The sequence below is a fragment of the Dreissena polymorpha genome, chromosome 3, assembly GCF_020536995.1.
Source record: "Dreissena polymorpha isolate Duluth1 chromosome 3, UMN_Dpol_1.0, whole genome shotgun sequence".
NCBI lineage: Eukaryota > Metazoa > Mollusca > Bivalvia > Myida > Dreissenidae > Dreissena > Dreissena polymorpha.
Window position 1 is genome coordinate 127343859 of NC_068357.1, and position 24818 is coordinate 127368676.

A 24818-nucleotide genomic window follows, 5' to 3' on the forward strand; every position below is an offset into this window, starting at 1 on the left:
AAGAAGATTTTTTAAGGTTTTTACCATATATGGTCATGGCGGCCATCTTGGTTATGTGATCAAATTTTTTTTAACAATTCTTTTGTCCCATGACCTAGGGATGCTCCACATGAAATTTAGTTGAAATTGGCTCAATGGTTTAGTAGAAGAAGATGTTTACAAATTGTTTACAGACAGACAGACAGACAGACAGACAAACAGACGGACGCCGGACGGTGAGTGATCACAATAGCTCACCCCGAGCTATCGCTCAGGTGAGCTAAAAACACATCTCATAGAAGGTTATCAAAGCAAGAGAATTAATGTCAACTGAGACTGATGTGGTATGACTGATTTGAATAGCTTCATGTTCAACTCTTGAACAAAATCGCTGATAATCCTGTGCATACTACATATGCTAATCTGGGATAACACTTTGCACATTCATTAACCCTTTGAGCGCTGGAACTGAATTTTGAAGGCCTTTGCAAACAGTTTGGATCCAGATGAGACGCTACAGAACGTGGCGTCTCATCTGGATCCAAACTGTTTGCTATTCTGAAAGTATTCTTTAAAAAAAAATCGAAGAAAATGCTAATTTTAGAAATTCAGCAGACGACATTTTAGCAGACGACAAATTTCCCAGCATGCAAAGGGTTAAGCCCCATTTTCCCAGAGCGAGGCTCATATATAAAAGCTTCAGATACCTCAAGCAAACCATGGGATGACACTTTAAACAAATGCATTAACCCTTTGCATGCTGGGAAATTTGTCGTCTGCTAAAATGTCTTCTGCTGAATTTCTAAAATAAGCATTTTCTTCCATTTTTTTCAAAGAACACTATCAGAATAGCAAACAGTTTGGATCCTGATGAGACGCCACGTTCTGTGGCGTCTCATCTGGATCCAAACTGTTTGCAAAGGCCTTCAAAATTCGGTTCCAGCACTGAAAGGGTTAAACAAATGCATTAAACCCTATTTTTCCAAAGCAGCAAGGATCATATTTATCAGCCAAACATACCTAAAGCAAACCAGCCTATCATCTCCTTCTTCTTCATGGACTTCTTGTTGTAGACGGACACCATGAGCGTGACGTCTGCAAGCTGGAACAGTGCCACCTGGAACATGGGAACATTCATGTTTTATTTGCATGTGGGTTAAGTGTTGTCCCACATTAGTTTGTGCAGTCTGCACAGGCTAATCTGGGAAACATTTTCCACCTAAACTGGATATGGTGTCCTCCTAGTGACTGGGAGGTCATGGGTTTGATCCCTATTCAGGGAGTGTTCTTTATATCTCCTCCCAAGATATCTAGTACTGATTCTACCCAGGAAACAGACTCGAAAGTGTTAAAATACGCCTTAGGCTTTCAACGCAATCGAAAAACAATAAATAGATTTAAACGAACCTGGAACATGAACGTTTCCTTGAACAGCGGGTTTGGCTGGCCGCGCCTCACCGACGTCTTGCTGTGAGCCACCTCCTTGCCGTTAGGTGCTATCAATGTCAGCTTCACATAAGTGTCTGAAATGGAAAGCAAGCGATCTGGGGTTTTCCTTCAGTAATGTGAAAAACTTTGCTTTTAAAGGTTGCTTAGCAGTGAAAGTTAAAGCAAAATCCTCCCAGCTGTGAAGATTTAAATAAAACAAGAGGGCAATCATGTCCTTTAAGCGTTCACCTGAGTTCTAATTGCACTGATAAAAGAAGATTTTGCCTGGTGACCTGGTTTTTCACTACATTCCATCCATATTCAAACATGTTCCACATTTGAACATGGTCTTGATATTGTCAAGATAAAATTCTCACTAAGTTTCATGAACTTAAATTAATCATGTGGCTTCCAGAGAAGTTACAATGTTTTTCTAAGGTTTTACCTGGTCACTTACTTCTTTAACAAAAGTGACCAATATTCAAACTTGGCCTAGATATTGGTAAGATAAGCATTCTGATCAAGCTTGGTCAAGACTGAGTCATACATGTGGCCTCTATACACATGAAGATGTCACAAGGAATTTTTAAAGATTTGACCAGGTGATGTAGTTTTAAGATGCAGATTTAAACACAGCCAAGATATTGTCAAGATAAAAATTCTAACCAAGTTCCATCAAGATCGGATGAACTACAAATGTGTCTCAGGAACTGATGCACCCACAAACCATGATTAACTACAAATGTGTCTCAGAAACTGATGCACCCACAAACCATGATGAGCTACAAATGTGTCTAAGTTCACATACTTTCTTGCTTGTTTGTGTATTTTGTTGCATTATTCCAAGACAATATGCGTTATAATGTGAAGCCACTTTAATACGATTATTGATATTGCTTTGCTATGTCAACGTGATCTGTAACCTTAAATACATAATCACTCTTCTCTGTTAATGTACTAATTTTAATAAGCATAATGTAAAATAACTGAAATTGATCTTGCAAAGAAAGTTATGTTTGTGTATGTAATGTGTATGAATATGTTCTTGTTTATTGTAAACCTTGTAAATAAAAGTGTAAAAACAAAAAAACAAACAAATGTGTCTCAGAAACTGATGCACCCACAAACCATGATGAACTACAAATGTGTCTCAGAAACTGATGCACCCACAAACCATGATGAACTACAAATGTGTCTCAGAAACTGATGCACCCACAAACCATGATGAACTACAAATGTGTCTCAGAAACTAATGCACCTACAAACCATGATGAACTACAAATGTGTCTCAGAAACTGATGCACCCACAAACCATGATTACAAATGTGTCTCAGAAACTGATGCACCCACAAACCATGATTGGACACTATATATTCTACCGAGCACATCAAGATCGGATGAACTACAAATGTGTCTCAGAAACTGATGCACCCACAAACCATGATTGGACACTATATATTCTACCGAGCACATCAAGATTGAATAAACTACAAATGTGTCTCAGAAACCGATGCACCCACAAACCATGATTGGACACTATATATTCTACAGAGCACATCAAGATTGGATGAACTACAAATGTGTCTCAGAAACCGATGCACCCACAAACCATGATTGGACACTATTTATATTCTACAGAGCACATCAAGATCGGATGAACTACAAATGTGTCTCAGAAACTGATGCACCCACAAACCATGATTGGACACTATATATTCTACAGAGCACATCAAGATCGGATGAACTACAAATGGGTCTCAGAAACTGATGCACCCACAAACCATGATTGGACACTATATATTCTACAGAGCACATCAAGATCGGATGAACTACAAATGGGTCTCAGAAACTGATGCACCCACAAACCATGATTGGACACTATATATTCTACAGAGCACATCAAGATCGGATGAACTACAAATGGGTCTCAGAAACTGATGCACCCACAAACCATGATTGGACACTATATATTCTACAGAGCACATCAAGATCGGATGAACTACAAATGTGTCTCAGAAACTGATAAACCCACAAACCATGATTGGACACTATATATTCTACCGAGCACACCAAGATCGGATGAACTACAAATGTGTCTCAGAAACTGATAAACCCACAAACCATGATTGGACACTATATATTCTACCGAGCACACCAAGATCGGATGAACTACAAATGTGTCTCAGAAACTGATAAACCCACAAACCATGATTGGACACTATATATTCTACCGAGCACACCAAGATCGGATGAACTACAAATGTGTCTCAGAAACTGATGCACCCACAAACCATGATTGGACACTATATATTCTACAGAGCACATCATGATCGGATGAACTACAAATGTGTCTCAGAAACTGATGCACCCACAAACCATGATTGGACACTATATATTCTACAGAGCACATCAAGATCGGATGAACTACAAATGTGTCTCAGAAACTGATGCACCCACAAACCATGATTGGACACTATATATTCTACAGAGCACATCATGATCGGATGAACTACAAATGGGTCTCAGAAACTGATGCACCCACAAACCATGATTGGACACTATATATTCTACAGAGCACATCAAGATCGGATGAACTACAAATGGGTCTCAGAAACTGATGCACCCACAAACCATGATTGGACACTATATATTCTACAGAGCACATCAAGATCGGATGAACTACAAATGTGTCTCAGAAACTGATGCACCCACAAACCATGATTGGACACTATATATTCTACAGAGCACAAAAAGACAAAGAGCCACAATTAAGCCAAAACTGGTTGCAGTTAAAATTGGTTCATTTGTAATCATCATCATTTTATGGTCATTAACCTGTTAAAGTTTGAATTAAGACCATCAAGCAGGTAATGAGGAATTACGAGCACAAATTTTGGGGGAATTTATATTATTTCCAATATTAATGAAACAAGAAATGTGGCAACAACACCAAACCAGGTTATCAAAGTTCAATACATCAATTTATATTATTGTGATTTCCCAATCTAGGTCTGTATGTAAGCAACTAAAACCCAACCCAATACATCAATCAACACTCAAGTTATTGAGTGCAAACCAGTTCTATTTTAAGTAACAGTGACCTTGCAGAAATCAAGCTGCATGTAAGTTATGAATATACACAATTTATGGACAATACCCCCCCCCCCAAAAAAAAACAAGAGCTGTCACCATAGGATGACTTATGCCCCTTAATACGCTTGGTAGAAGTTATGAGCTTTTTTCGAAATCTAAACGTAGATTTCAAAACCTAAACTGCAGACCCTAAGTTCAAGGTCAAGGTCACAGGAGTTAAAATTTTTGTGCGTATGGAAAGGCCTTGTCCATATACACATGCCTCCAAAATATGAAATTGCTATATGAAGCAACTTAGAAGTTATGAGCATTTTTCGAAATCTAAATGCAAAGTGTGATAGACGGATGGACTGGACAGTGCGATCACTATATGCCCTCCTTCTGGAGCATAAAAATGTCTTAGAATATCAAAATAAATCAGAAAGCCACATAAACTAGAGAGCAGACACCATGCTCAATCCTTGAAAAGCACTAAGTGACCCTGTGACCTAGTTTTTGACCCAGCATGACCGATATTCGAACTAGACCAAGATATTGTCTTGATACAAATTCTGACCAAGTTTCGTAAAGATCAGATGAAAACTGCTTCAATCAGAGAGCAGACACCATGCTAATTATTGAAATGCACTAAGTGACCCTGTGACCTAGTTTTTGACCCAGGCATTACCCATATTCGAACTTGACCTAGATATTGTCTTGATACAACTTCTGACCAAGTTTGGTAAAGATCAGATGAAAACTACTTCAATTAGAGAGCGGACAGCATGCTTAATCCTTGAAATGCACTTAGTGACCCCGTGACCTAGTTTTTGACCCGGCATGACCCATATTAGAACTTGACCTAGATGTTGTCTAGATACAACTTCTGACCAAGTTTGGTAAAGATGGGATGAAAACTATTCGAATAAGAGAGTCGACACGAAAAGTGTGACAGACAGACTGACAGACAGACTGACAGACAGACTAACAGACAGTGCGAAAACTATATACCCCATATTCTTCGAAAGGGGCATACAAATAATCTCAAGCTAGAGAGAGGAACTGTTTGCCTATTTTTTGAAACTATGCCACCAACCTTTATCCATCTGGTCAGAAATGGAAGTCCAAAATTAGGACATGCATGTTACTGATTGAAAGACCAATGTCATGTTAGTTGCATACAAAGTGGGTGTTCTTCATTAAAAATTATTCCACTTCTTTCCATGGACTCAATTAAATTCTGCATTGGAATTGGTAAACTGTATTTATCTATTTATTTTTACAGTTTTTGTCTGTTTATTTTTCACAATAGCTTACCCAACCACTGTTACGAGACAAATACTGCAAAAAAATTGAACTTACAAACCAACCAGGGGCTCCAAGAATTTATGCACTCCATATAAGTACCGTAAAAACCCAGTCATAAGTCGAGATTTTTTACCTCAAAAATTTGATTAAAATTACAGTATCGACTAATGAGGTCGACCATGAAAAAAATTAATGAAATTCGACGAAGATTGATCCCTGCGGCAATTGTTGTTGTTGTTGTATAAAAAAAACTTGTTGACTTACTAGTCCATATAAATGGACTCCCAGAACCTTTGATAATTTTTGCTATGGCGGCTCTGGGAGTCCATATGCACTCCTTCATACACATGGGTGCAGTTCAGCGCACGGAATCCTGTGCGCTTCACTAAACAGAGTTACAGACTTCGTTCGAGACAAATTGAGGAAAATAATGAATAAACTTCATAACCATGTAAAATTTACCTGAATGGAAACCTACGGATGTTATCCTTTGCATGCATCCGATAAAAACACGACGATGTTTCAACACACTTTTCTCGCTGACATGTTTATGTTTAAATTTGTAACAGTGTATTCTGTATCGAATACCACATCGTTATCGACTTTTATTGAATTGACAGTTTGACGTCATCAAAGGAAAGCCGCTTCCTGTCAAGAAGCCATAAAGCATCAGGGTGAACTTAAGGGTTCTCGCAGATAAAATAAGATTCCTTTGGTTTGTTAAGCGACATGTTTAACCAATCGCCAGTTTGCTATTCACTGGTAATCGTCCAATTATGTTTGAGCATGTGCATAGCTCCGCCTTTTAAACTGTTATGTAGAACAAAAGTGGAGTTAGTGGTCTATTGGTTATGTCAATCATGTAATAAAAACGTATTTTACCGAGGAAGTAAACAATTGTTTTGATAGATAAAAAGTGCAAAGATTTGATTACAGTGAACACAGTGTGTCATCGGATTATAAGTTTGTGGATTAATACTAGCGTGGACAATTTAGTGCAAACTTTATAATAATAATTTATTAATTTGACTAACACATTTGATTTGTGAAAATGCCTGGAAAACGCAAACACCATGCGAATGTCAATGCGTTTAAAATATGCGTGATAGAATTTGCAGAGCAATCAAATAATAATACTGCTGCTGAATGCATATAATGACGTCATGGTCTATGTATAGAATAAAAACTTCCCCTACATTTAAAATGGCGTCTGTTTATGAAATGTGTGGACGGACAATTTCTGACTCGACTTATGACTTGGACATATTCAGAATCTCCGATTTTCATATCATTTTTTACTCCCGACTTATGAGCCGCTAGACTTATGACTGGGTTTTTACGGAACAGCTCAGATTATAGCAGTCACTAGTTAAAAAAAAAAGTAAAAGCGGAATTAAGTCAAGTTTTTCCATTATATTGCTCATTTAAACACTTGACCCTAGTGAAATAAACATTGACATTAAAAGTGCTCGTTTAGGTACATGATTTCACAATTTTATTTCAAACAGTCAACATAAAAGGAACAGGTAAAAAATTACCAGGTGCCCGATTCATCGCCATGTTCCTAAAATAACTGCCCTTGATGACCTCGACCGACAGCCGCCCGGTCGTCCCGTTGTACGCGAGCCCAAGAAGTAGCTCGGGCATGCCCCCATGTTGGAGAGACTGGGTGGAAGAACCACTGTCACTGCGAGTCAGACTTGAGACGTCTGCATTGGAATCTCCGTGCTGTAGAATGGGAAAAGTCACGTTGTTGAAATAATTTAGAAGGACAATTTGAGCCTATCTCTTGCATAACGGAGTTAAATGCCCGTGCCTAAACTGTTGTCCCAGATTAGCCTGTGCAGTCAGCACAGGGAAAACAATTTCCAATTTGACTGAATTTTTATTAATAAGCAGAAAGGTTTGTCTGTCCTAATAAGCCTGTGCGGACATATTTGGAGTGTCTCCACACAGCTAACAGGCTAATGTCAGCATAAAACCCATGCTGATATCTGACACTCATTTGAAGTTCACCATTCTGACATTATTTTTTTTCATGATTTGCTTTGTAAATGGATATTTAATAAATACCATTGTTTCTGTACTAAGCATTGAAATGGCTCTGCTGAAACTCACGTATGAACAATTCATAATGAGATTCAATACTGACGAACTGAAACAATGCAGCCTTGCTCTGGGAAAACAGCACTTAATGCATGAGCATAAAAAATTGTACCAGATTGTTCACAGGCAAATTAAGGACAACACTGTCAGCTTTCATTGAATCAATTGGTTAAAGGAAGTCTCATCTAAACAAACATCCAGTCTAGGCAGACAGTGTTGTCCCCAATAAGCATATGCATACTTCACAGGCTAATCTGGGATGACACATTATACACATGCATTAAGTTCTGTTTCCCTAGTGAGTCTTAATTCTATCAAAATAATTACTGTAAATGCAATAACACAGATGGCTACCCAATCTTACACTAAGGTTGCACCCAATCTTACACTATAGTTGTATCCAACCTTACACTTAGGTCGCACCCAATTTTACACTAAGGTTGTATCCAATCCCACACTAAGGTTGCACCCAATCTTGCACTTAGGTTTCACCCAATCTTATACTAAGCTTGCATCCAGTCTTACACTTAGGTTGCATCCTATCTTACACTGAGGTTGCACCCAGTCTTTCACTATGGTTGCACCCAGTCTCACACTTAGGTTGCACCCAATCTTACATTAAGGTTGCACCCAGTCTTACACTTAGGTTGCACCCAATCTTACACTAAGGTTGCACCCAGTTTTACACTTAGGTTGCACCCAATCTTACACTTAGGTTGCACCCAGTCTTACACTAAGGTTGCACCTAGTCTTACATTGAGGTTGCACCCAGTCTTTCACTTAGGTTGCAACCAGTCTTACACTAAGGTTGCTCCCAGTCTTACACTAAGGTTGCACCCAATCATACACTAAGGTTGCACCCAGTCTTACACTTAGGTTGCACCCAATCTTACACTAAGGTTGCATGCAGTCTTACACTAAGGTTGCTGCGAGGTTCCAGTATGACCCAGTGTGTTGATGGTGATTCCAAACTAAGAGAGGCAAACCCGATGATGCTCTCCCCTATCATCCGTTCCCGTCGCATTCTCTCCACCCCATACAGACGAAACCGGATCCCAAACCCTGTCACATCCTCTGAAAAAAATATTTAAGATCGATTACCGTAAAAAGACAAGTCATGAGTATACCAGCTTTTGAGTTGGTGGAAATAAAATTATACAAAAATTGGCAATTTTGATTATTTCCTCGTCATAAATCAAGTCAGATTTGACATTAATGAAAATCTGTTTCAGTAAAATAACAAGGACCTCATCAAAATCATCATCGATTTTATGACACACAAAATTCACTGTTTTTTTTTACAGTACCATACATTTTACATACATTTTTGCTGATTTCATCAAATGTCTCATTCTGAATTATTTTATTTTTCATAATATTATACACACATTTTACAATAATGTACTTATATCATTCAATCTTATTCATAGCATAAAAGGATACAATTTTTGTTGGTGTACCACCTTTAACATGTTAACTATGTCATATCATTACCTTCTGATATTTTATTGAAAACAAAGCTCTCTTCGTAAATCGGGTTATCGCCCTGTTTCACTTTGGTCTTATGTCGCTGCTTCTTAGTTGGCAACAGAAGTAGGCGGACCTGTGTGTTATTGGACCCTCCCCTGTCCTTCGAGGGGATTTCCTGAGCTTGGTGGATTGTAACCGACATGCGACCTTTTTGAGGGTTGTATGCGAATGTTACTTCTAGACTCCCACATTTTGATATAAGAGGAACGTCGTTCTGAAGATCACTGACGTCAAACATGTGATCCTGCAGTGATAAGGGACATATAATTTGTAGTCAAGTTGTTTGTTTATACAAATAACTGAGTTGGTGTTTTAAATTGCTCATAATTTTCTGACTTGAATCTTCACAAAAATAAAACAAGGGACAAAATTGTCACAAAACCAGGTTTTCAATTTAAAAAAAAGTCTGATAAAGGGAGAGAACTCAAACTGAACCGATTGTTTATAATTAACCCCTTTGCTTCAAAATAAATCTATTTTTAGTCGTGGCGACCTTGACCTTGGAGATATTGACGTAATTCTTTCGTGCGACACACCATCCAATGATGGTGAACAAATGTGCCAAATGATTTTAAAATCTCACAATAAATAACATAGTAATGGCCCAGACAAGCTCATTTATGTCCATTTTTGACCTTTGAACTCAAAGTGTTACCTTGATCTGGACATATTGAAGTAATTCTTTCGCTCGACACACCATTTAATGATGGTGAACAAATGTGCCAAATGATTTTAAAATCTCACAATGGACAACAAAGTTATGGCCCGGACAAGCTTGTTCCGCCCGCCCGGCCCCCAGCCCACCCACCCGCCGACATTCGCCAATCTAATAACCATTTTTTTCCTTCGGAAAACCTGGTTAAGCAATATTCACAATATGAATACAATTTAGTTAAGTTATAGAAAATACCATATTTGTCTTCAGCGCAGTAATTGAAAACATATTGTTGGTTTTTGTGTGCAAATGTGGAAGTATGAGCAAGATCCACCCAGTCATTTAAAAGGAGGAGTTAAAAACACAAGCTTTGAGACTGTATATTCTATTGTGAAAAAACAAAGGAAAGGTCATTTAAATGTGAAATTATGAGCAAGAACCACCCAGTCGTTTAGGTGGAGTTGAAAAGACAAGCTTTGAGACATAAAAAACAGGCAGAGGGAATAATTTCTGCCAAACTGTCCACAGCCTTAAGTCTTTTCTGTACCATCATCAGCTCTACACTTCAGTTGATCACAAAAGCTTGCCATGAGCACAATGTGCTCAGATGAGCTAAATACTATTTTCAAATCTTTACTAGACATATGTTGCAAAAGTGTAATTAGTTTGAAATGATGCCATACAGCATGTTGCCATAGATACATGAAGCAGCTTATGAACTACATTAGTCTACATTCGCATAAATGTATCAATTAATATGCAGATTAATTCGTGACTGTGATTTTCTAATCATTGTTTAATTCTATTGTTTTCTCATTTCACACAAAAGTACATTGTATAAGGGTTCTCATAAACAGAAACATAAGAAGTAATTGATGCTTTCTATATAACTGTTACATTATAAGCATCAGCACTGAAATTTACAGAAAAACGGGTACAAACCAAAAAAAAAAAAATTGACGTAAAAAACCCTTACAACTTATCTTGCAAATTTACTATGACAGCTATAGTGATCAATTTTTGGCATTTAAACAAAGTAAATTCTATGTTTATGAGTGAATAGAATACCACAATAAAACAAGACTGTGTGGCAATACGATATGTCCATAGGGAAATCACATATCATTATCAATTATTGTCTTTCTATAATGATAATGGGTGCCATTAATTTCTACATTCTTATTATTAGGACCCAATTTTGAGTAAGACATGACAAAATACCTGCTACCCCTAACTCCCCTTGCCAACTATCCCTGCCACCCTAAAAGAACCTTGTCACGCATTTTGACATGTATTGAAGTTTGCCATTAAATGCTTTAAAATGATAAATGTAAACATTGGAACTAAATTGCCTCAGTAAAAAACAAGAATGAAATTAGGGAAAGAAAAAAAGTAATCCACAACTGGGCTCGAATCACTGACATTTATAACAAAGTGATGTAAAACAAAATTGCTTTTTCTAAAACACAATATTTGCCTTTCAGTGCACTAAAAGACTGTTTAATGCATAGCCTCCCATACGTACATTAATATAAACACCTCAAACCCATTTTACAATACATGAACAAATACGCATGATTTAAGTTTGATCAAACTCTAAATGATAAAACATGCTTAACATTTTTTATATAAATAATTGTATAATGAGCAAAAGATTCAAATTGTATGTTTTTCTCATACATTTTATCAGATTATTTTGACTCGACTTCTATTACATGAACACCACCATCCCACCCCCAGGAGAAAATGTTAGGCTGGGGATGTTAAATTTAAGCATATTTACTTTGCTGGAGTGCATCAAAGCCTTAGGCTTATTGAGACAATCCAAAGTCCATTTCCTGGGTAAAACCAGTTCCTTGGGGACAGTTGGGATTGAATCTGAGACCTCCCAATTGCTAGGCAAACACCATATCCACCATGCCATGGCAACCTGATGGAATGCTGGTTGTGTTTATAAGGGAATGTACTTTAATGTTTGATCCAATTGAGTTCGTCTTACTTGGCTTTCCTGTACTGAGGCCCCGTCATATGCCTGGTTGTTGAAGGTCTGAGAGCCTTCCAGTGTGTGGGCGGAGCCCGTTGTTATGGAGGTTGCCATGGAGCCCGGCCCTGGTAATGAGTCTGCCCCTGGGGTGGAAACAGTGCCTAAGGGGAAATACAAAAGCAGACATATTAAGATCCAACTTTATGTAGCATTAAAGTAATAATGTTAATTCTATACATATGTATGATGTTTTTATTTTTATTGTTTAAAGGCTGGTTTTCAAGATTGATCAGACACAGATGATATCTGATATTGGAACATGGAAAGATAACTATTCTGACTCCTGAGAAAAAAGTATAGGTATGTTTGCAAAATTCTCTCTGAAATTAAGTATCAAATTGAATGCAAGCATTTTACAAAACTTGAATAACAATGTACAATTTTTATATCAGAAGGCATGAAATTCACATACAAAATGTGCTCTGAAATTGTCCACTTCACTAGAACTTAACCCTTTCCCACTCAGAGGCAAAGGTGAAAATGGCTATATGAAAACAGCATAAAACCAGAACAGACTGCGAGTAAACTTGCAGTCTGTTCAGGTTTTATGCTTATTGCTGCTCATCAGTATCTATGGGTTGGAAACGAAGCCTTTCAAATTTGTATCTACCCGGTAGTAAGAAAGGTCTTAATTTAAATAATCTAAGAGACTACAAACATGTCAAAATATGTATTAAGAGGTAATGGATTATGTAAGAATTCCCTAAAAAGCTTTGCGAATGCAGGCCCAGTCAGAAACGAAGTTAAAATGGCTATATGCAACCAGCAAACAACCAGAAACAGCCTGCGAGTAGCTCACAGTCTGTTCAGGTTGTATGCTGTTTGCTGCTCATCAGTATCTTATAGATTGGAAATAAGGCCTTTGAAACTTGAATCCGATATAAAGAAACAATAAATTTAAGTTGAATTTGTAACTGACTACAAAGGCATCAAACAAGTGTAAAGGTTTAATGCAGGGCACAAGCCTACCTGTTCCAGACTCCTCCCCTTGGAGCGTGGCACCAGCTTCATTGCGAGGCTTTCTATGGGAGACCACTGTTCCACTGTCCCCACTGGAGGCCTGTGAGAGAGGCTGGGAGGCACGCAGCGGGGAATCCATGTCTATCAGTTTTCCCAGGCGGGGACCAGAAGGGGTGGAGGGGGTGCTGGAGGGGGTGGAATGTTTGGAAGCGTGGCTAACAAGAGGTCTCTCATCATGAAGCGTCACACTCTCCCCACTGAGCAGGGACTGGCTGGGAGCTGTGAGTAAAGGAATGGATTTTGTATGCACATTTTACAAAATAATTTCTGTTATCACATATGTATCTTATTAATAAATAAATAAATTTCCATATTGCGAAATCAAAATTGTAATCTCCTAATTCTCTGACAATTATCAAGATTCTATAAATGAATGTATTGCAATTGTCTAATACAACCAGCTTGAGCAACAATATATTTGCTTCGTATTGAATAAACTTTAATATTGGCAACCAACATTATTGATACCTTAAGATGATGTTTCAAATGTTATTAACTCTACATTAATATTGATGCATAAGGTTTACAAATTATTATTTATTCATAATAAAGCTTTGAACTGTCATTATTTTAACAAGCATGGTTTCAAAAAGTATAAGCCCCATTCTGTGAAAACTGGGCTAAATGCATTTGTGTGAGGTATTGTCGCAGATTAGCCTGTGCAGTCTGCACATGCTAATAAGGGATGGCTCAAATGAGGACCCATATCAACTGACCTATTGTACCATGTTTGATGTTGGAATGCTGACTGACTGATTTTGGTACGTTATTGGCGTGGGCAGGGCTGGACTTTTGGCTGTACCGGCTTGTGGACCTCTTGATGGTGGACTCCACGGAGGTCTTGAACCGCTTGAGAACTTCGTCATCACTGTCGCTGGACGTCTCATCCTCGTAGGCATAGGACGCTCCTGAAATAGCCAAACCAAACTGAGGAAGTTGTGGAAACGTAAAGATCTTTAAAAAATGTCTGAAATATTAAAAACATAAATTTTATGGCGTTTTGTATAGATATTATAAAAACAGTGTAAATGAATGTATTTTTATGCAAATGTATTTTAACCAATTTTTCATTTCCTTATACAAATGCCTGATTAACAGAGAATAACAGCTTTCTGTCCCATCGTTTTGTAATATATCAGGCGAGGCTTAGAATAATATAACAGCGAGGCTTGCCGATCGATTAGTAACCTGTTTTTCTGTTTATTTACACATTTTTCTTAAAAATCTGCAAAACAATCCATTTTTTATATTTAAAATGAACGCTGATTTTGCTGATCCGGCTTTTACACGTTGATATACATGCAGCAACGGCGTTGGAAAAGACGACACGAACTATCGCTTATTTTAAACATCGTATAGAGAAAAAAAGTTGTGTGCACTACGAATGGGAAGAGTACACCTGCTTAAATTTTTAACGTCTTGAATTGGAGATTAGGAATGGACTGCAGCGACAAATTTTATCGAAAAACACACTTCACCGAAACGTTTGGAGACACCATTTTGGAGTTTGGAGATGTGTATTGAAATTTACGTTTTGATGATGGTGTAAATATTGACGTAAGCGTGTTAAATCATTTGTTTAAATAGTTGAGGATAGCATACAGTTAGCATATGTCTTGACTTACTGTGCAACACATGGAAGTGCAATTACTATATCGATATTTAAGATTTATTGTCCCATTGATGACATCATTTAACTTCTGAAGTGAAGGCTAGGGTGATTTTTAAACAAGAGGGCCAGATGACCCTAGTTCGCTCACCTAAGAGGAGTCGGTTCATTTAATCTTTACCAAACGTCAAACTTGACCTAGATATTGTCCAGACAAACATTCTGGTCAAGTTTCATCATTATTGAACCAAAACTCTTGCGTATGGAGTGTTTTTGTTTTTGTAAGATTTTACCTGGTGACCTATATTTTGAGTTGACCCCCCTTACCAAACATCAAACTTTGCTTACAAAAATAAGTATTTTGACCAAGATTCATAAAATCTGAAACAAAATTGTGGCCTCTAGAGTGTTTACAAGGATTTTGTATAATATAATGAAAATTTGGACAATCTAAGGGCAATAACTTATGGCATAAATTATGTGAATTTGCTCATTATCAAACTTGACTGAGATCTTTCAGCAACTTTCATAAAGAATGCTTGAGAAGTGTGAATGCTACAGTGTTTACAAACCAAATGTGGACGAACAGACAGCAGACAAAGACCAATTCTAAAACCTCACCTGAGCAATCAGGTGAGCTAAAAAGTGTGTTTCACCGATCTGAGCCATTTTCCAACTTGTCCGAGAAATCAATAAATCTAATGTATTGACTAAGTTTCATGATGATTAGGCAAAAAATGAGACTTCTTTAGTGTTCGATCAAAAGGTTTCTCTCTAGTCACATAAGGAAAACTGCCCCCCCCCTGGTGGCCATGTTTTTTGACCTATCAGGACCATTTGCGAACTCATCTGAGATATATAAAACCAATCATTTCACCTAGTTTCATGATGATTGGGCAAAAAATGTGACTTCTAGAGTGTTCACAAGCTTTTTTTACTATATAACAAGGGCTGTTTGTAAAACATGCATGCCCCCATATGGGCTGTCAGTTGTAGTGGCAGCCATTGTGTGAATACGTTTTTTGTCACTGTGACCTTGACCTTTGACCTAGTGACCTGAAAATCAATAAAGGTCATCTGCCAGTCATGATCAATGTACCTATGAAGTTTCATGATCCTAGGCGTAAGCATTATTGAGTTATCATCCGGAAACCATTTTACTATTTTGAGTCACTGTGACCTTGACCTTTCACCTAGTGACATGAAAATCAATAGGGATCATCTACCAGTCATGATCAATGAACCTATGAAGTTTCATGATCCTAGGCGTTAGCATTCTTGAGTTATAATTCGGAAACCATTTTACTGTTTTGAGTCACTGTGACCTTGACCTCTGACCTAGTGACCTTAAAATCAATAGGGTCATCTGCCAGTTATGATCAATGTTCCTATGAAGTTTCGTGATCCTAGGCGTAAGCATTTTTGAGTTATCATCCGGAAACGATTTTACTATTTTGAGTCACTGTGACCTTGACCTTTGACCTAGTGACCTGAAAATCGATAGGGGTCATCTGCCAGTCATGATCAATGTACCTATGAAGTTTCATGATCCTTGGCCTAAGCATGCTTGAGTTATCATCCGGAAACCATTTTACTATTTCGAGTCACTGTGACCTTGACCTTTGACCTAGTGACCTGAAAACCAATAGGGGTCATCTGCCAGTCATGATCAATGTACCTATAAAGTTTCATGATCTTAGGCCTAAGCGTTTTTGAGTTATCATCCGGAAACCATCTGGTGGACGGACGAACCGACCGACGTGCAAAACAATATACCCCCTCTTCTTCGAAGGGGGGCCTAAATATAAGAAAACTGCCCCCCCGCAGCCATGTTATTAAACTGACGGGAACCATTTTTTTACTCAACTCTCGTATCAAGGAAACAAATGTTCTGACCAAATTACATGAAAATTGGGCTAAAAATGTGACTTCTAGAATGTTCACATGCTTTCACTATATACATATAGAGAAAAATGCCCCGCCCAGTGGCGGCCATGTTTTTCACCGATCTGGACCATTTTCGAACTTTTCCGAGATATCAATAAAACCCCAATGTTTTTTCCAACTTTCATGATGATTGGGCAAAAAATGTGACTTCTAGTGTGTTTACAAGGTTTCTCCATAGCCAAATAAGGAAAACTGCCCTGCCCACTGGCGGCCATATTTTTCAACGGACCAGAACCACTTTTGAACTCAACCAACATATCATTAAGACAAACATTTTGACAAAGTTTCATGAAGATTGGGCATGAAATGTGACTTCTACAATGTTTACAAGGTTTTTCTTTTTTTGACCTAGTTTTTGACCCCGCATGACCCAGTTTCAAACACGACCAAGATATAATTGGGACAAAGCTTCTGACCAAGTTTCATGAAGATCGGAAAAGAAATGTGCCCTCTACAAAATACACTGCATTATTATGAAAACATTAATATTCAAAGGTGAGTAACTACTGTAAACTTAAATGCAATATTTAGAAGAGTTGTCTCGCATGTTACATGACCTTAATTCATGATTGTTTACAAGCCCTTTTTACTATATAAATATAAGGAAAACTGCCCGTCCCCCTGGCAATCATGTTTTTCAATGGACCGGAACCATTTTCGAACTCAACACTCATATCAAGGAAACAAATGTTATGACCAAATTTCATGAAAAAAATGGGCCAAAAATGTGACTTCTAGAGTGTTCACATGTTTTCACTATATACATATAGAGAAAAATGCCCCGCCCACTGGCGACTATGTTTTTTCACCGATCTGGACCATTTTCGAACTCGTCTGAGAAATCAATAAAACCAATGTTTTGATCAACTTTCATGATGATTGGGCAAAAATTGTTACTTCTAGAGCGTTTACAAGGTTTCTCCATAGCCAAATAAGGGAAACTGCCCCGCCCACTGGCGGCCATGTTTTTCAAGAGACTGGAACTACTTTTGAACTCAATCTACATATCATTAAGACAAACATTTTGACAAAGTTACATGAAGATTGAGCATGACATGTGACTTCTACAGTGTTTACAAGTTTTTTCCTTTTTTTGACCTAGTGACCTAGTTTTGATCCGGCACGACCCAGCTTCAAACTCGACCGAGATTTCATTGGGACAAAGCTTCATACCAAGTTTCATGAAGATCGAACAATAAATGTGGCTTCTACAGTGTTTACGAACAAATGTGGACGGACGGACAGACAGATGACGGACAAAGACCGGTCACAAAAGCTCACCTGAGCAATCAGGTGAGCTAAAAATAAAGGTTTTTGTGATTTATGACTTTAAACTAGAATAAAATATGTACCTTCTTGGTATCAAATTGTTTGTTTTGTTGAATCTGATTGATGTTGATAGAAATTGTTGACTTTATTGCAAATCCCATGTAACTCCAAATATTGATTAATATAAGAACTTCTTGTTGACCATGATATAAAAAAATATATCAGGCAACGTTATATCAGGCAGATATGAATGTGGTGGAATGATAAACACTTGTAACAAGCTTCTTAGTGTTACCCATGTGGATGCATTATATCTCACCTGAAAGAGCTCCATTAATGAACAACATTGACCAACTACTAAAAGCCAGCCATTCCAAGTCCCTCGGTGCAAAAAGTAATTTGTCTGCTGCTCTGGAAATGTTCATAGATCTGGGCTTATATGCTTAAAATGATAAATGATAGAATCAGTCCAAGAGGCAAGGTTTTATTGTAACCATAACTGCAACTGCAACCACATGATTGTGATTCCTGATGATAAAAGCTACAATCACAGCAAAAAAAGTTTGGTTCAGACATGAAGTTGTTTCATGGCTCTATCTTTAGCAGAAACATTTGTGAGTTAATTTTAACAACACATTTTAAATGTCAACATGAAATACATAAGTCAATTATTAATACTGACCTTTCATTATTATATTAACCTTATTGTTAATCTCTTTAATGATAATTGTGTTTTGTCTCCAATTTCGGGATAACATGGAGTCACAAATATGCTATCGGCCATTATGTGAAACTAGATATTATGTGAAACTAGATATTATGTGAAACTAGATATTATGTGAAACTAGATATTTGGTACAAATGTGACCAAGAACCCTGCTCAGCTTAGTCAGTTAAGTTCAAGGGCAAATAACTCCTGATTGTGTGGATAATGAGGCTTCACAAGCGTCTTGGTTATCTTCTCCTTATGGTGACATATTTTAAAACAATTTCAATTTAATCCCTTGAGACATGTGGAAGAAGATAGATCCACAAACTGACAACATTATAACTCTGAGGACAAACTGATGAACCGAAGGCCAAATACCAACACTGAGACACATAGCTATACCCCCTTTACAGAAAACAATAAAGAGCACGAAGTAATAGAAGCAGAATTTGTCTCATATCATCCTATTAAATCAAACATTGAAATATTATCATGATTTCACTGTCAGCCTTCGATCTCAGCTTTAATCATGTAAGTGCAAGGCTAACCATCTTAATAATTTGCTTCCCTCTTATTCACACAAACTGGTGAATTATTTTGATATTAGGCCTTACATCAGAGATTGCTATGCATATTTTATGGCATAAATAAAACACCAGAAAATTACCACCCCACAGTAGAGTTTTCCATCTTCATTAAATTTTTGCCACTAACAGTCTTTGCAAAATCTAATCTCATTTGCTAATGGCAGGCTTAGAGAGTATAATTTCCAATTAAATAAACATTTAGCCTCCAATCACTGTGAACCTTATGAACACAGAACTAATAATATAAGTCATAATTAAGGCTAATTATTTGTCCCAATTATTTAAAGAAAATGAGAACCATGTGTCACCACATGGGCATAATGCATAAAGGTCTGTCCTGTTATTGCCATTGGTTAATGTTGTGCGTTACTTGACTACCACCAGTATCTCATTATCAAACTCATTTCTGAAAATTACAGCTGCTTGCTGTTAAATTACTCTCTCTACATCTGTGGATCACTGGACTTTCTGTTCTCGGTCATTTTGGCGATATTATTACGGACCATATGAGCATAGTTCCATATCGATATGGGTCTTAAGCCATATGAGGCCAGTGTCGCTCCACTAGACCACTTTTGACATAAAACCTATTTTAACATGACTGTGATCTTGTTAACCCATTTATGCCTAGTGAACTTTCCCATCCTTCTGAATTGGATTTATTTATTTCAAAAATTAGGGATGTCTAGTACATTTATTTCTATTTTTAAAACATTTCTTAAAGAAATTCTGTTAAGCAAACAGCGTAGACCCTGATGAGACGCCGCATCTTGTGGCGTCTCATCTGGGTCTACGCTGCTTGCAAAGACCTTTTTTCTAGTCGCTACGCATAAATGGGTAAAGTTTAAAGCCAGTAAATAAGATTTCAATGTCAACATTTTATTCTCGCAATCTGACACAAACATATGAATATGAAGAGGAATGATATATAAACTTAATGAACAATCTTGATATGGTACCATAAATCTAATGTTGTTTACTTCAATGAAATTTGCAACAATCAAGTTAACCCGGATATTGACACGTTCACTTGTATTCAATGCAGATCCATAATTGTGTCTATGTGTCGCATGAACGAATCTGCACAAATTGACATATCTTCTGAACATAAAGTAGCTTTCTGCTGCACAGCACAACTTTTTTGCCATGAAATAAAAGTCAACTTTTGTTTATTTTCTGGTACAACTTTTTCTGAACCTTTATCCTAGTTTTTAATTTATCAGCCTTTTATAGATTTCGAAAAAAGTAATACGATCTTATATACTCGATTAAACCATAACTTTTACATTGTGAGTCAATTTAGCTAACATGGGTTCTATAAACTAGAACAATTTGGTTCAGAAGGAAAGGCTAATTTGTCTGACGGTTATATACATTTCAATTAGAAACTCATATTCTTACATTGATTTGACTTCATGTCCATAAGATCATCTGCAAAAATAACACCCATTAATTAACAAGTGTTCCGCGGTCGGAGACATATGCCCCCCCCCCCCCCCAAAGGTGGCCTTGACCATAACCATGACCTTTGACCTTGTGACCTCAAAATCAATAGGGGTCATCTGCCAGTCATGATCAATGTACCTTCATGATCCTAGGCCTAAGCGTTCTTGAGTTATCATCCGGAAACCATTTGGTGGACGGACCGATCGACCAACCTACTGACGGACGGACCGACATGTGCAAAACAATATACGCCCTCTTCTTCACAGGGGGGCATAATAATACAAGTAAGGATGCAGAAAAGTCATGTTGTAAAGTTGTCTAGATGTTGTTATTAATCTCTTGACCACATGAACCTGTTTGAACCTGTTTTCTTTGGGTTTATAATCCTCTGATATGATTGTTTTGAAAGCATAAATTAATATTTGTGTATTACAGATAACAGCTAAAAGTTCTACACATATGTTTAACATAGTTTGTATCGCAATAATTAATAAAATAATTTTAATTGATACCATTGTTAACATGAAAAAATTATGGCATTTATGGGTAAAACTCTCTCATGAAAATAACACAATTTTGACTTAAAGAGACCTTTTCACAGATTTTGGCACGTTTTGAAGTTTGTCATTAAATGCTTCATATTGATAAATGTAAACATTGGATCTAAAAAGCTCCAGTAAACAAGAATATCAGTGAAACTGATAGATGCTCTCCGATGATGCGCTTTGTCAATCTATGTGCTAATAACCACCTAAAAAAATCTTTTATTAGCCTCGGTGACCTTGACCCCAGTGACCTCAAACCTCATTAAATGGTAGAGGCCCATGCAAGGTACCTACATGCCAAATATGAACTAGATCAGTAAAGTATTGAAGGTGCTATGAGAAACTTTTACAAAAGCGTGACAGAAAATATATTAATAGCCTGTGTGACCTTGAGCCCAGTGACCACAAACCTCATCATGGCAAATATGTAAGATATCGGTAAAGTATTGAAGGCCCTATGAGAAACTGTAACAAAAGTGTGACGGAAAAATCTATTACCAGCCTTGGTGACCTTGACCCCAGTGACCTCAAACCTCATCAAAAGGTAGAGGTCCATACAAGGTACCTACATGCCAAATATGAAAGAGATCGGTAAAGTATTGAAGGTGCTATGAGAAACTGTAACAAAAGTGTGACGGAAGTAAGGAAGGAAGGAAGGAAGGACAAACTGGCAACTATATGCTCCCCGAAAATTTTGTGGAGCAAAAAATCAAGAATAAAATTAAAACAAGAAAAAACAAAGGCTGTTTGTAAAACACGCATGCCCCCCATATGGGCTGTCAGTTGTAGTGGCAGCCAATGTGAGAACACGTTTTTTGTCACCGTGACCTTGACCTTTGACCTAGTGACCTGAAAATCAATAGGTGTCATTTGCCAATCATGATCAATGTACCTATGAATTTTCATGATCCTAGGCCTAAGCGTTCTTGAGTTTTCATCCGGAAACCATCTGTTGGACAGACCGACTAACGGACCGACGGACGGTCCGACCGACCGACATGTGCAAAACAATATACCCCCTCTTCTTTGAAGGGGGGCATAAAAAGTAATTTAGACCGCTCTGCCATCCTGCCAAGTATGTATTACTGACGTATTTTACACTTCATATAAGCAATCTTCGTAGTTTCACAAAATATAACGACAACAACAGAACTCTCCAAATAATTCAATCGTTTCGCGTTGCAACACTTTATAACACTGCATATAATGGCTATATTAGAGCATGGTAAATGTTCAGTCTTACTGTTTCCTCACAAATATCATAACTAAAACGAAAATTTGCAAATATGAAACAACTTTTTTTAATTTTGTCAATTTACCAAAACGTGAAATGGCCCCTTTAATAACTAAGGAAATTTGTTAAAAATAAATTTTGACAACAAATAAATCTCAATTCCCTAGACTCCTATGCTACTATGAGGTCATCTAATGTCTTGAATTGGAGACGTTTTCCAAACATCATAGGTCATCTAATGTCTTGAATTGGAGACGTTTTCCAAACATCATGAATGTTTAAAATAGTTCAGACATGTTTGAAAGGCCTTAATCTAGTCGCACATTAATGGAACGTTGCACAGCTCCAATGCATTGTTCTTGAAGAAACAAATACTGCCATTGTGAGCTTAAAGGGGCCTTTTCACAGATTTTGGCATTTTTTTAACTTATTCATTAAATGCTTTATATCGATAAATGTAAACATTGGATCGTAAAAGCTCCAGTAAAAAATCAAGAATAAAATTTAAAAAAGGAAAAGAACATTGCCCGGACCAGGTTTCGAACCAGTGACCCCTGGAGTCCTGCCAGAGTCCTGAAGTAAAAACGCTTTAGCCTACTGAGCTATTCCGCCGAGTACATATTCTTGAAGTATTTTATACCTTATATAAGCAATCTTCGTAGTTTCACAAAATATAACGAAAAAAACAGAACTCTCCAAATTATTCAATCGTTTCGCGTTGCAACGCTTTATAATTTTTAGGTTTTAAAATCGTCAAAAGATGCATATAATGGCTATATTAGACCATGGTAAATGTTTAGTATTACTGTTTCCTCACAAATATCATAACTAAAACGAAAATTTGCGAATCTGAAACAACTTTTTTCAATTTTGTCAATTTACCAAAGCGTGAAAAGATCCCTTTAAACTCGGTCATATTGCATTCGCAAAAGTATATTTTTTTCCCCAAACACATTCCCCAAATGGTTCTACTTTCACATGTTTCAAAATAGAGCTGTTTAAGCAAAGAAATACTGAGTTTTGAATTTGTTTTCATGAAACTATTTAGTTTATGCTACAAATTATTTGCTTTATGAAAGTTTGATCGATGACTGTTCAAAGGTAATTAATTAACACAAATAAAAAAATCCCAATTTATTGTACAAGTATGCTACATTTCCCAATTTCACAGGAATAAGTCACATTCCCAAATGGTGAGAAAAAGCTTGTGTTGTTTAAAATGTTACAGACCCTGCAGCGAAACTTATGAGCCTCACTCTGCCAAAAGGGGGTTTAATGCATGTTCGTAAAGTATCATCCCAGATAAGCCTGCACTGGACAGTTTGCACAGGCTAATCAGGGACAACACTTTCCGCCTAATCTGATTTTTGCGAAGTAGAGACTTTCTTTAAACGAAAAAAAATCATAAAAGCAGAAAGTGTCGTCCCTGATTAGCCTGTGCAAACTGTACAGACTAATTTGAGACAAAACTTTACGCATGCATTAAAAATCCCTTTTCACAGAGCATGGCCCAATTATCATTTTTAGCGCAGCCTCATTTTGTTATTTAGTTGGTGTATATTACGTACATTTAATCTCGCACTATGCAAAACGATCCCTTAGCTAACATAATAATTTGATCCCATAGTGGTTTCATGTAACAATTGTTGTATGCTTTTTCACATTAAGGATGAAAAGAGATGCATAATTTTATACTTTATCTTTGGAAAGTGCTGTTATTATGCCTATCAATATTGTGGTACTAGTGTTTAAAACAGATAATCAGAAATAATTAGCCATTTATCCCACAGCTTAATGATTTTATGTAAAACAATGTGCTTCTGGTAGACTTGTGCTTTTTGTGCCATTTACTAGCCTTTATCCTGCTCCTACATGTACATAGCTGAATAAGGTCAGATGCAGTTAAGACTTGAAGACAAATAACTGGTTAAAATCCTCACCATCTTTTTCTTAAATTTTAACATATACATAGCTTGAATATATATATTTCAAATCCATGTACAGTATAAGAGTAATAGGCGTTTGTTATCAATCCAATACAGCATTGCTATAAATAATTAAATTGAAAGCAAAACAGATCACCAAAACCTCTCAAAAAGGCTTACACATAAACCTTCCTTCATCTTGTCAGATAAATTAAATCAGACAAAGACATTAGCCTAATGTTCTATATATTTCTTCTTTGGATAGTCTGTTCCAAAACCTTTGGACAGTATTTGTAATCAAGAATTTATTAACTTTTTCACTGCCGATCTTTTTTAGTCAAGGGCAAATAACTCAGGACTTTACAAATCACAGGGAATTAAAGTAACATTACTATTCAAAAAAAA

The 24818-nt window shown here is 37.0% G+C and overlaps 1 protein-coding gene across 4 annotated transcripts in view; it reads right to left on the reverse strand.

The window, feature by feature from the left end:
• Positions 1 to 24818, reverse strand: part of LOC127871390 (synaptotagmin-16-like) — an 87275-nt gene that overhangs the window by 5003 nt on the left and 57454 nt on the right. For all 4 annotated transcript variants that reach the window (XM_052414262.1, XM_052414261.1, XM_052414260.1 and 1 more), the window contains 8 exons: positions 13859 to 14050; positions 13092 to 13361; positions 12078 to 12223; positions 9388 to 9667; positions 8810 to 8967; positions 7326 to 7515; positions 1387 to 1502; positions 1000 to 1096 (listed from right to left, as the gene is read on the reverse strand). In XM_052414262.1, coding sequence (XP_052270222.1) covers positions 1000 to 1096; positions 1387 to 1502; positions 7326 to 7515; positions 8810 to 8967; positions 9388 to 9667; positions 12078 to 12223; positions 13092 to 13361; positions 13859 to 14050 — 1449 coding nt within the window. The remainder of the gene's footprint in view (positions 1 to 999; positions 1097 to 1386; positions 1503 to 7325; positions 7516 to 8809; positions 8968 to 9387; positions 9668 to 12077; positions 12224 to 13091; positions 13362 to 13858; positions 14051 to 24818) is intronic.